The 13,479-nt window shown below is 43.1% G+C and overlaps 1 protein-coding gene across 1 annotated transcript; it reads left to right on the top strand.

Annotated features, from left to right (window-relative positions):
- The first annotated feature begins 7,109 nt into the window (after window positions 1–7,109).
- LOC135384962 (uncharacterized) lies at window positions 7,110–11,865 on the top strand. Its single transcript, XM_064614141.1, has 3 exons — window positions 7,110–7,442; window positions 7,734–7,828; window positions 11,781–11,865. Exons 1-3 carry the CDS (start codon window positions 7,110–7,112, stop codon window positions 11,863–11,865), a joined length of 513 nt encoding a protein of 170 aa, XP_064470211.1.
- The last annotated feature ends 1,614 nt before the right edge of the window (window positions 11,866–13,479 follow it).

Genomic DNA, 13,479 nt, shown 5'->3' on the forward strand with positions numbered 1-13,479 from the left:
AGAAAAGAAAAACGGTCCAGTTGACTTTCTCTCTCTCTCTGCTGTATCTTTGCAGTATGTTGCATAGTTTTCAACAATGTCATCTTATCTCAGCAATGAAAACAAAGGAAAACTAAATTTTGTGGTAGAGTTTTAGTATATAATAGCACATATGTCACATGCTCAATCGTTTGCTATAGTGCACTTAAAGTATACGTACAGTGCGGTTCTGTTGAGCACCCAAAATGTTTTTATGGACATTGAAGGATTCTGACAAAACTACTTAATTAATTCATTAAGTATCATTTACCGGTTTAAGTGCTGAGTTCTCAATGAGACAGTCTTTCTTTCCGCCGCTTATGGGGCATGCACGAGCAACACCGAGCACCCTTTTCCCGCCATTACTGGTCGTTATTGTTTAGCTTTATTTATTACAAGTAGTTACCATTATTTTCGTATTTTTGTTTGCTAGCATTCAGATTATTTGCTAAACGTTTGTTCTGGCATTAATTTATACTTCAAGACGTGCACGCGCAACAGGGGACGGTTGCATCCCTGCGTCCGTGCATAACGTATAAGATAATGGTAATATCACGCATGTTCAACTCCAGCCCAAATCATCGTATTCGGACATTCCAACCTGATACTTTTTCTGCGCGAAGATACAAAAGGGAAAGAAAACATGTATACGATGTGTATGTGTGTGCTTTTTTTTTTCTTATTCAGTACCGAGCGAGAATAAATACACAAGTCATACTCTCGTGTAAAATTTGTACGGGATCCGGAAAAAACGGTCCCGGAAAAAATGGTCCCGGAAAAAATGGTCCCAGAAAAAAGTGTCCCGGAAAGAAGGGTCCCGGAAAGAAGGGTCCCGCTGGCACAAGGCGGAAAAAATGATCCCGCAGGCAGGCGATATAGCTTTGCCATCCCTTAAACGCACATCTTTGGTGTGACAGTGATATATGTATTATATTTTGTGAACACGGTGTTTTATTTTCCTCTTTCTTTTTTTGCTTTGAATTTTTAGATAGATAGGTGCTTTATTTAGACATTCAATACATTACAAATTATAAATTGCGTAGTGAATTGCGCAGTAGTAGCATATGACTACACTCGATCGGTGCGGGACAGATGACATTAGTGCACAAATACGCTTGGATTTATTGAAGAACAAAAACAGCGGGAAATTACATGTCACACTGCTATAGTAAGACAGGAAGAAAAGGTACCGGAATGGCGGAATGGAAAAAATGGTGCCGTTATTTTCTTTCTCCCGCACATTCTTCTGAATACTCTTAGTACATTCGTGCATACCGTGCATGAACAGTCTATGAACTAGTGCTGAAACAAGTTTTTTATTGTATACCGGCTTCGCACCTGGCTGACCTTTCCTTGTAGTTATCATTATTAGTATTTTTTTTTTTCAGTAAACATATACCCCCCACTCCACTGGTATAACCCGCATACTTTTATTCGAGGCCTCCTTCTGACCACGCCTAGGATAGAGTAGATTACACAGACAAAAAGAACTCCGCCCAAAGCCGGAAAAGAGAATAACGTCAAGTGTAAGCGCTAACCGAAGGACAGAAAGCTTTTCACCAGTACCATGCTTAGGCTAGAGTAGGTTATACAAACAAAAAGTTCACTGACCTAAGTCTAAGAACTCCGGCCAAAGCCGGAAAAGAGAATGACGTCAAGTGTAAGCGCCAACCGAAGCTACTACCCTAAGCCAGCTACCGATCGAGTTATTGCCGACTTTGGGGTAGGAATTTTAGTCAAGCGGGGTAGTCAGGTCCTACAACTAGGCAATTCAAAGCAAAAAAAAAAGAGCAAATAAAACACCGTATTCACAATACATAATAACTATCTCTGTCTGACGAGCATCATCTGTCACACCAAAGATGTGCTTTTGTGCACAAGCGATGGCAAAACCATTCCACGCCTGTGGGACCTTTTTTTCCGCCTTTTGCCAGTGGGACTCTTCTTTCGGGGACCCTTTCTTCCGGGACCGTTTTTTCCGAGGCATTGGCGGACCACGTGCTAGCCACTAGGTGCCGATTTCGGGAATTGTCGCAAAAATGAAGTTGCTGAAGGTGCACGTTCATGGGGTAGACGGTTGGTACCATCACATGCGAAATTCACAAGTTAGTATTTTTTTGTTTAATTGGTGAGGGTATTAGAAACGAACATTGCATAGCATAAGTACAGCCCCACTGATGCCAACACAGAATAAATTATTTCGCCATCGTGAACCGTTTTCTACTCTTCCAGCCGGGAGATTTTGGTGAAGCAGGAAAACGATACACAAGTCTAACAGAGTGCAAACCAAGGAAGCAGCCGACAGACACATGAATAGATGCGTGTGTTCCTCAAAGCTGCGTTCTCCTCAAGAACCCCTCTTTTCTTAGGAGATTAACCGCGCATCCCGAGCGAAGTCGGGGCGAACAAAAACAACAGGGTCACGCATGCTGTGGGGACTACATGCCACTGCGCTGTATCGCGCGCTTCTTGAACAACGGCGCTAGTTACAGCACTCGGCGCCCCTAGCGCCACCTCGTGGCTGGGTAGATCCCGGCGCCATCTCGTGCCCAGAAACGACGAAACGCCGCGGGTGATATCCCCTCTTTTAAGAAATCTGAAATTTGTAAGAAAATACGAAAAGTTTCGACTAGTGAAAACTGAAGCAAGAATTATCTTTTGTAGTACCGTTTGGATTTGGTTACGTCATTATGAGCTATAAACTTCTAAAATTAAGGTATGCCCTTTCCATTTGTAGTGCTCGTAAGCTATGACACCGCAAATAGGTTGAGTGTCTTCAATAGGACTTCGGGAAATCTGTGGTAGATTTTGGGAATTGCATAACCAATCTATGATTACATGTGACTTTGCTGCGCTGCTTCTAATAATTAAGTTGGCAAAAGCATTGCTTAAAATAAAACAATTAATTTGACGTGCCTTTCCGAAGAAGTGATCTTTGTTGTAGTTTGTATTTTGGTTAACTCATTATGAGCTATAAACCTCTAAAATTAAGGTATGCCTGGACTGTTTAATATAGTTTATTTTCAACTTCACTTCGTTGTCTCCATACATTCCTTCAATGTTAAATTTAATTTAAAAAATTGATTGAGGAAACATTGCCAAAAACATCACATTATACATTTAATGTAACAAATCCTAATGTATAAAGACCTTCAAACTTTCTTTCCGGTCACTATTTGACCGTAATCATCGTTTTCACTCCGTTTGTACTATACTAAAATGCGATCAAAAATCAATCTTCGCTGCAGGGTGATTCCATCTCAACTCAGGCAAGGTGGTCCGGACACCATCCGTAATTTTTATTGCAAAAACATATGTTTTAGTCTGGCTCAGATTGAGAAGGGAACAGCAAGTATTAGTCCTCCAGTTTCCGTAGTTCCCGAGAAAAATAAAATCCAGAAGAATATAGCAGGTCCGCCGCACTTTCAGGCAAAGCGATTTTGGCGTTCAATATCTTTCCAACGAACGCGTTCACGGCTTTGAATTTTTTTTCCTCGCACTGTCACCTACGTTGGCTTCTAGTGCTTGGGTTCAGTTCCGGCGGGGATTTTGTTATTTTACAGCTAAAAATACTTAAAGTTGGTGGCGACGACGAAAATCGCTCATATTCTTGCGGTTATTGTGGCGCTTGTGTACATGCCAGTGAAACGAGAAAGGTATTGCCATGTAGCGGAGACTGAGCTCAATAGTTTGGTATCAAACGTAGGAGTCTAGGCCAGCTTGCTGTCATGCAAGGAGGCGTCTACAACACGTGACATTTGAAAAAATGAAATTTTGAGCGCCCCTATCTAAAACACCTCACCTCAAAAATTCTTCAAACTTCGTAGGAACATGCTTCCTTATATGATATTTGAGTTCACAGAAAATCTAATGTTTTTTCCTGTCACAATAAAAGTTAGAGCGCGGCAAAGTTTCAGTGTCGGACTGTGGTGCGTGCAATCACAATGGAAGCACTGCGAGAAGTTCACTGATCGATATTCGCGTTTTTCTTGAGACTGCGGACCGTGGTACTTGTAGCCTACCCAAGGAAACGTCTTTCAGTTAGCATGGAAGCATAGACAACGATTTCTGTGTCCGTCGGCGAGCACTTTGCCATGTCAGGAGCCGCCGTTGCTGCTAATGAACAGCGAGCGCCACCCGCACTTGAGCCGTATCCGGCTTCAGGTACAAAACCCAAGTTAGTTTGGAGGTAGATGGGTAGAAATCCAGCGAACCGGTAGAATGTAGGAAGGGAGTTGCCTCAGGACAGAAGCCGCCGATATTTCGAACAGAGACTGTTCTTCTTCTGGGCACCGTCCTCATCATTGGCATGGTATTTAAAGGGTTAGGTGTGACCTGTATAAAGGTTCATGCGAATTGTGGGTCAACAGCCCGGAGGGAAGAAAGGTTCCGTACGGGCTTCTACGGCTTTCACGGAGTGAATGGCTGCCTTGTTAGAGTGTGGGGGGGATTATGTGAACGTAGTGATCTAGGCTACAGACCGGTTACAGAAGAATGGAAGGTTCACGAACACGTGGACGAAACGGGACAACAGGCAAGAATTGGCAGGCATGGCGAAAGATAAGGAGGTTAGTGGTTACGTGAGGAATATTCCAGAACCAGCAAAGGGTTTTTTTTTTTTTCTGTCTTTTTTTTTCCTTTTTTTTTAGATATTTGTAATACAAAGTTGTGGCATGCAATAAAGAAAGTAGAAAGCAGTGGCCATGCAGAACATAACAGATGATAATGGAGGTAGAAGTGACAACGGGAAAAGCATATTTTATTTGTGAAGTGTTTCTAGGGTGCCTTGAGGCATTGCGAGAGTGAGTGGTTCCCCTATCCGTTACCACTAGTGATTTCGTTTGTAACAGTTGTGGTTTGGCACTGTTGCGACTCGCTGTTGCTTTGCCGTCTGTATCTTCGCCATGATCATTAAATTAGGTAAAGACTGTGTCTACTGCACGAACTACATGAGCAGGCACAGACAGAAGATACATTTTCAAAGCAACTTTGTCTGTGTATCTTCGCTGGACGATGCGTTGATGAGAAACGTTTTGACCCCTGAACAGTATTGTAACGTGTCCGAGTCGGATTATCTTTGCCACAACTGCTAATGTAATCAATCAAACGTAAATAAATAGCGACTCATCTTTACTGGCTTGCCCAGAAGAGCTGGAATGGAATTTTCATGCACGCACAGCGCAAGCAGTGACACATACACTCAATCTACATTTCTCTGTAGTGTCCTTGTGAAGGCGTCGTGCTGCTTTCGACGTCCTGGGGAAAATATTCGACTCTTTGGGTTCTCAAATAACAGTACGAACAGCACGGGAGGCTGTCACAAGAAAAATGTGAATATCGACCAGTTAACTTCTCGCGGCGCTTCCATGGTCATTACACACACAACAGTCGGACACGGGATGCGGAAAAAACGGTCCCGGAAAAAAAGGTCCCGGAAAAAAGGGTCCCGGAAAGAAGGGTCCCGCAGGCAAAAGGCGGAAAAAATGGTCCCGCAGGCAGGCAATAGCTTTGCCGTTGCTTAAACACATCTTTGGTGTGACAGATATGTATTATATTTTGTGAACACGGTGTTTTATTTTCCTCTTTTTTTTTTCTTGCTTTGAATTGCATAGTAGTAGCACCTGACTACATCGCTTGATTAAAACTGCTATTGTGCTATACCAAAGTTCGCAATAGCTCGATCGGTGCGGGACAGATGACATTAGTGCACAAATACGCTTGGATTTATTCAAGAACAAAAACAGCGGACAATTATATATCACACTGCTATAGTAAGACAGGAAAAACTGGTCCCGGACACAGTCGTTATTTTGTTTCTCCCGCACATTCATCTGAACACTCCTAGCAGATTCGTGCATACCGTGCATGAACAGACTATGAACTAGTGGTACCACCCCACTGGTACAAACCAGACACCTTTATTCAAGGCTTCCTCCTGACCACGCCTAGGATAGAGTAGGTTACACAGACAAAAAGAACTCGGGCCAAAGCCGGAAAAGAGAATGAAGTCAAGTATAAGCGCCAACGGAAGGACATAAAGCTTTTCACCAGTACAGCTTGGGACAAAAGTTTACGGAACACCGGGGTGTCGCATTTCTCCATTGGAGCGAAACACCATCAGGAAACAGGAGGTATACTGAGAGATAGAATAGCCGGTCACCCGTTTCTTATTCCACCTCTTCGTGACAGCTTGCACGAGGCCGCTCCGATGCAGAAAGACGGCTGTGCTGTGTTCCGTAAACTTTTGTCCCAAGCTGTACCACGCCTAGGCTAAGAGTAGGTTACACATTCAAAAAGTTCACTGACCTAGATCTGAGAACTCGGGCCAAAGCGATAAAAGAGAATGACGTCAAGTGTGAGCCCCAACCGAAGGACAGAAAGCTTTTCACCAGTACCGGCTCCGGATCTCAACCTACGGAGCTCTAAACGTCAGGTGAAACATCGGATCTCATCCATCCTCAGTAAGTGACCGCAAACATTTTTTTGCTAGTAGACGTGGATTGTGAAATTTGTAAGGGATTTTATTTTCATTTTCGTTTATGTGTGAATTATTTAAGAAATGTTATTTTAGCGTCATATCCAATTTTACAATTGCAGTTAAGAATGGGCAAGGGTCAGTTCTAGGGCCACTACTGTTTTTAATGACTTCGACAAGTCGATCACACTAAAACTTTTTCACAGTGCTCTCTCTCAAGTAATGAAATTTTTACACAATTGCAGACACCCCCTGAGTGATTACAGCGATGGAAATCATCACATCAAAAATCGCAGGCCCTTCCGGACTCCGGCTTTTAAGTGAATCGACAACATGGTTCATGGACGGGAACTTTGACGCAGCGCCTAAGCTCTTCAAGCAACTATACGTCATTTTAGCACCCCTCGGTACAACCACACTACCCGTCGTGTACGCCCTGATGATGAGGAAGACACAAGAAGCGTATGAGGAACTTCTTCAAGCAGTAGATGGGTAGAAATCCAGCGAACCGGTAGAATGTAGGAAGGAGTTGCCTCAGGACAGAAGCTGTTGTCTTCTGTCCTGAGGCAACTCCTTCCTTCTTCAAGCAGTGGTCGACGAGTGCGCTTCGCAGAACATGGTACCATTACCTGATGCTGTTGTCACTGACTTTGAGAAAGGAGCCATGAACGCGGTTAAAGCCGTTCTCGGTGATGACGTCAAGACTAGGGGCTGCTTTTTTCACCTTTGTCAAAGTACCTGGTCGAAAATTCAGGAAACCGGACTGGTACCGAAGTACAAAGAAGACGAGAAGTTTCGGCACTTCATGGGCATGCTGGATGGGCTGGCATTTCTTCCCCTCAGTGATGTTACTGACGGGATGGCATTCTTGAAGACAATAGCCCCAGACGAAGCGGAGCCTATTGTGACGTACTTCGACGAAACGTACGTCAACGGGACTTACCGTCATGTAGGTCGAATCCACGACAACCCACGCATTCGACGTACGCCAGCGAGGTTTCCTCCGGAAACGTGGAATGTCCACCAAGTCACACTATAAGAGGGTGGAGACAGGACAAATAATCACGCAGAAGCCTGGAACCGAAGAATCAGTTCCTTAATTGGGCACTCTCACCCCAGCGTGTGGCGAGCCATTGACGCGCTGCGGCTCGAGCACTCAACGGTCGACGGGAAGATAGGGCAGTCAACAGCTGGTGTCCCAGCAACGAAAAGGATAAAAACATCAACATTGCGTCTTCAGAAACGTCTTCATCAAATCTGCGAGGAGTACGTAGAAGGCCGAAGAACCATGGACAGTTTATTCAGGGGCATCGGCTACACAATTCGCTTCGGCATGTAAGTGTGATATGTAATTGTCCCCAGTTTCAGCTCTTGAATAAATCGAAGCATACTTGCGCACTAATGTCATCTGTCCCGCACCGATCGAGTTATTGCCAACTTTGGGGTAGGAATTTTAATCAAGCGTTGTAGTCAGGTCCAACAACTAGGCAATTCAAAGCCAGATAAAAAAAAAGAAATAAAACACCGTATTCACAAAACACATACATACATATATACATACATACATACATATCTCTGCATGAGGAGCATCATCTGTCACACCAAAGATGTGCATGCCTGCGGGACCATTTTTTCCGCCTTTAGCCAGCGGGACCCTTCTTTCCGGGACCTTTTTTTCCGGGACCCTTTTTTCCGGGACCCTTTTTTCCTACACCCGACACACTGACACCCGTCCGACACCCGTCGGACACTGAAACTTTGGTACGCTCTAACTTTTATTATGAAAGAAAAAAAACTTCGATTTTCTGTGCACTCAAATATCATATATGGGAGCACGTGCCTGTGAAGTTTGAAGAATTTTTCGAGGTGGGTTTTTTTAGATATGGGCGTTCAAAAACCGCATTTTTTCAAATGTCACGTCTTGTAGACGCCTCCTTGCGTGACAGCAACCTGCCCTAGACTCCGAAATTTGACACCAAACTATGGAGCTGAGTATCCGCTACATGGCAATACCTTTCTCGTTTCACTGGCATGTACACAAGCGCCGCAATAACCGTAATAATATGAGCCATTTTCGTCGTCGCCAGCAATTTTACGTATTTTTAGCTGCAAAATAACAAAATCCCCGCCGGAACTGAACCCAAGCACTATAATCCAATATAGCTGACAGTGGGAGGAAAAAAATTCAAAGCCGTGAACGCGTTCTTTGGAAAGATATTGAACGCCAAAATCGCTATGTCTGAAAGTGCGTAGGACCTGCCATATCATTCTGGATTTTTTTTTTCTTGGGAACGGATACTACGGATCTTTCTACGGATACTAGAGAAAAAATAATTGCTGTTCCCTTCTCAATCTGAGCCAGTCTACAACATATATTTTTTCAATAAAATTACTGATGGTGTCCGGACCACCTTGCCTGAGTTGAGATCGAATCACCCTGCTATAGTTCTCGGTTGCAAAAAATTTGATGTAATTAAAGTAGAGATGGGACGAATACAGAATTTTCTGAATCCGAATTCGAGTCTGAATCCAAGGAAGGTTCTGCGAATCCACGAATCTTACTAATCTCGAATCTTTCGAATCCTTTAGTTAAAAAAGAGTTTAAAAAGCCAGTGGAAAAAACACTTCTGCTGAAAGGTGTTTTGATGCAGAATTTCCTGTCTTTGTTCAAAGAAAAACAAATTAAATAACAGTTCACTTTCAGGAGAAAACATAACGATGTACTTCTTCCTGAATGTGACATATTTAACATGTTGTTCATCGACTACAGGAAATACATAAACCCTCGAGTCTGAATTATTTCCATAAAACAAAGAAACAATCAAAAGTAAAACCATGTTACTTTTAAACTTGTAATGTAACAGTTCCTGCCTGTTACTCTTTCAGTCCACAGCAATGCACCCAAACAAACAAAAAAACACCCACTGGCTTTCGGCGGACTCCAGAGGCGCCATTTTTAAAGAGGAACAAGCTAACGTGATTGCTGGATTCGAAAAACTCGATTCGCCGTTTTGGGAACTGGGATTTGCCTTCCCGAATCTCGAATCCCTGCCTAGGATTCGTGGATTCGGTTGGCCCACTCCTAAATTAAAGTAATGGGAGTATTGTTTTGTTTTGCTATTATTTTCCTACATGTATCTGTTGTTTGCATGTTGGAGGAAGCGCCGGTTTGGTTCTCTATTAGTGCTGGCTATTGATTGTGTTCCACTGTTCTTCAGAATCGAATTATTTCCTTGCGTCTGCGCTGGTTATTTATTAAGAAACTCTTTTTAAAAGTTGTGTCCCGTAGGATTTGAACAAAGCATAACAATTGCGGGTCTTTGGTCTCGATAATTTCCTTACAGCACTTAATATTAAACTATTTTTAATAGTTGTGCCCCACTATACGATAACGTTCGCTGTGGAAATTGTCAGTGTCGGAATGATGGTGGCCACGTACAGGAATCTCAGACCTGTTAAAGGAAAGTTGTAATTTTGATTGTGATCATATTGATCAAGGATACGTTCCTTAATTAAAAGTTGTAATTCTCATATACAATCATAGTGTTTTTGATTCCGGCTCATTGAAAATTTGCATATAAAGGATATGATGATTGCCAATAATAAAATAGTGCATGCATTGGGTTTGATTCTTTTTATGTGATGGATTGCTGTGGTCAATGGGTGATGACGCGATATATCTTTTCAACGATATTGAAACATACGAATATGGAATCTGTGAAATTGGTAAGGAGTAAGTATGTTGTTTATTATATGAATTGTACTGTATTGTGTTGTTTCTGCCTCAGGTCGTGAAGGTTTTTCGGTTGGGTTTATCTTCTTCACTTGATTGGCATTACAATTCCCAGCAGTATCGGCTTTAATAAAAAATATTTCAACTTGTATTTTATCTATATGACTGTTCTTTACATGTCTATACTTGCATGGATGTGCACGTAATCTACCGCGGTGCGGCGCGCTCCCTCCGGCGGACGTGAGTTGGGGGAGGAGCGCGGCTTGGAATTGCAGGTGCACGTGATCTGTATTGCGTAATGAGGGCAAAGAACACTCCTACCACGCTCCACGCCTCCCACACGGCATGTACTAGTACTACTGACTACATGCCTGTTCTGAACTGGTTCAGTGAGCGATGCCAAGTATATGACTGATGAGGCTCCCATACTGGTGTTGCGTATACCAACTTCAACCTAATTATAGTGGTGTAAGCGAGGAGTTTCACAGACGGCGGTGCTCGATGCATGCTACGCCGAGGAAAAGGAAGTGAGCTGCTGACTTTCTTGCATACAGCCGTGACGTGGTCTTTCCATGAGAAATTAGATGCGAAATGAAGCCCGAGATAGATACTTGCAGGATTGTGATGGGGCGAGGATATGACCCGAGGTGGAGTACGTCGCTCTGACAGGGCACAAAGAACGCATAAAGCGGACATATACATGCTAACGTTAAGCTTCATGAGCCAGGTGTTGCACCAGACATCAACCACGTCAAGATCACGTTGCAGTAATGATTGACTTGAGGGAGACTCAGTTGAGCGATAGAGGACACAATCCTCCTCAAAAAGGCGGGTTTCAGAACTGAACCCTGAGGGACCCTGGAGGTAACGGGACGAATAGAGGACAGGGTGCTGTTGATAACAGTAGTCTGCCTCCGACACGATAAGAAATCCTCTAACCAGGTTAACAGCAATGAGGGGGATTGAGGCGCGATAACTTTAGAAGAAGGCGGGCATGGGATACTTTATCAAATGCCTTCTTGAAGTAGAGAAAGACAGCGTCCGTTTCATAGTCTTTATCTAAAGTAGCCTGCAAGACATGGACAAAACTTGCCAGCTGTGTTTCGCACGAGAAGCCTTTATGAAAACCGTGTTGGTGATGATGGAAGAAAGGAATGCAGACAAATTCGAATAGATAATGTGTTTTACATGGGATACTGGTTAGCAAAATAGGCCGGTAGTTGAGTGGCTGGTTGCGGTCGCCAATCTTGAAAATAGTGACAACTTTGCTCAAGCGCCGGTCGAGGCGAACATGACCTGGTGAAAGCGATTGTGTAACCCAACCCAAGAACACACTGGAGATCAACTGGGTACTTTTTAGGATCTTCGTATTGATGGCATCCAGCACACAGTCGGAGGATATTTTTAAGGTGTCAATTATTTTTGCAATTCCACTGCTTGATATTTCGATGTCCTTCATAGTTGGGAACATGGAAGGCGAAGGAGACGGTAATTGTCTCGCATCCTCATGAACAAACACACTTGAGAAATTTTCATTGAACACTTCACACGCAGGGCCGTCGGAAAGATTACATCCATCGTGGTCTCGGAGCTGAATGACCTCAGTGGCTGGTGGCCGCAAAACTTTCCAGAACTTTGATGGCTTTTGGGTTAACATTTTTTTCAAGGCTTCCGTATAGAAACGAGATTTTGCCTTTCTAATCGCGAATGTGCATTGTTTTGCACAGGAGCGATATTTATCTAAAAGTTGAGGACATCCGACGCGAAGTTTACGGAACAGCCTTTTTTTTTTTTTTTTTTTCCTGTTGATCAGACAGCGTAAACTATTATTAAACTACGGTGCAGAAGAGTTACATAAAATAATTAATTAACTTTATTATTAGATGTTTCCCGGAGAATGTAAGACATCAAAATTGCAGGCAATCGTTATTTCAATCCTCCGTCCTTTTTACAATTCCTGAAACGAGCACACACTTTAAGATATAAATTGCCAAATTTTGCTATGCAAATGAGCTGAAACTACAACTACGCACTTCTCAAGCACCGAAACGACACGACTTTCGGCTTATCTGGGCCGGAAACAACAACAAAGACACTGATGATGATGACGAGGGAAATTCGCAACCCACCCACTATCCCAACGCCGACGGGACTGCATGAGATGTAAAATGACAATGAGCCCGAAAGCAGGCTACCTGGCCAACAGATCAGCTGTTTATTCCACTCAGCTCGAACGCTACGTGGCCCTCCGACGCGAACGCCCTTTCCCTTTTTTTCGCGCTCGAGAAGGGCGTGGTTTCAGTTTCGGCTCAATTGCATAGCAAAGTTTAGCAATTTATATTTCAGATTATTCAAAAAAGAGTGTGGACTTAAATAATGGCTGGCTTCGATTTTACTATATTGCATTTCTCCGATGACATCTAATTAATAAGTTAATTATTGAATTCTAGGTAATTAGTCAACCAGTAGATGCATTCGCGTCCCGACAGGATTCGGGCCTGGTCGCGTAACTCACCTGCGAAAACCTCATCTAACTAGCCCTCATCGTTTTATTGTAAAAATTATGTAAATGATTTTTTTTAAATACAGGACGGTTACGACTGTGTCACGCGAATTTGAGCGGTAGTTGTTGTGTGTGGACGTTGACACTTTTATATATGACACTGATATATGCACAACTACTTTAGAGTGACGACTACTGCCCTGTGATTTGTTAAGTGAGTGATGATGTGTAGAGCTGGGATTAGCGGGACAAAAATATTACTAAAATCGGGACAAAGGCAGGACAGGAAACGCTGAAGGACGAGACACTTTCTAGGACAACGAACCCATCTCTGACTATGTCAAAACTGCTTTTATTGGCTTTAGATTATTTTAACTTGTTTTGCATGACCGAAACCGACAGTGAACAGACAGAAGAAGACAGAAGCAGACAGAGAAGAAGAAGAGAGAAGAAGCGGAGGGTTTTGTGATACAACCAAGGAGATTGCCGGTACCTTCCCGTTAACAGCTACCGCTGTAAAAACATCCTGTATATGAAGATATATGAACATATGGTACATATGAACATATGTATATGAACATCCAGACTTCGAGATGTTCAGATCGCCCCATGTGATTCGTGATACAAATGTGGTTCCCTGCAAGCTCTCTCGCGTAACTGTCACCGCTTTTGCAATGCAAGTTCTTATTCTTTTTGTGAGCCTGTCATTTCACAACCGTCGTTTTCCCACGGATTCCTGTATTAACTCGA

This window comes from Ornithodoros turicata, chromosome 2, assembly GCF_037126465.1.
Source record: "Ornithodoros turicata isolate Travis chromosome 2, ASM3712646v1, whole genome shotgun sequence".
NCBI classification, from domain to species: domain Eukaryota; kingdom Metazoa; phylum Arthropoda; class Arachnida; order Ixodida; family Argasidae; genus Ornithodoros; species Ornithodoros turicata.

Coding starts and splice junctions, on each gene's coding strand:
- LOC135384962 (XM_064614141.1), top strand. CDS start 7,110: ATGGTACCATTACCTGATGCTGTTGTCACTGACTTTGAGAAAGGAGCC. Junction 7,443..7,733: donor TCAACGGGACTTACCGTCAT/GTAGGTCGAATC, acceptor TTGCGTCTTCAG/AAACGTCTTCATCAAATCTG. Junction 7,829..11,780: donor TACACAATTCGCTTCGGCAT/GTAAGTGTGATA, acceptor CTTCACACGCAG/GGCCGTCGGAAAGATTACAT.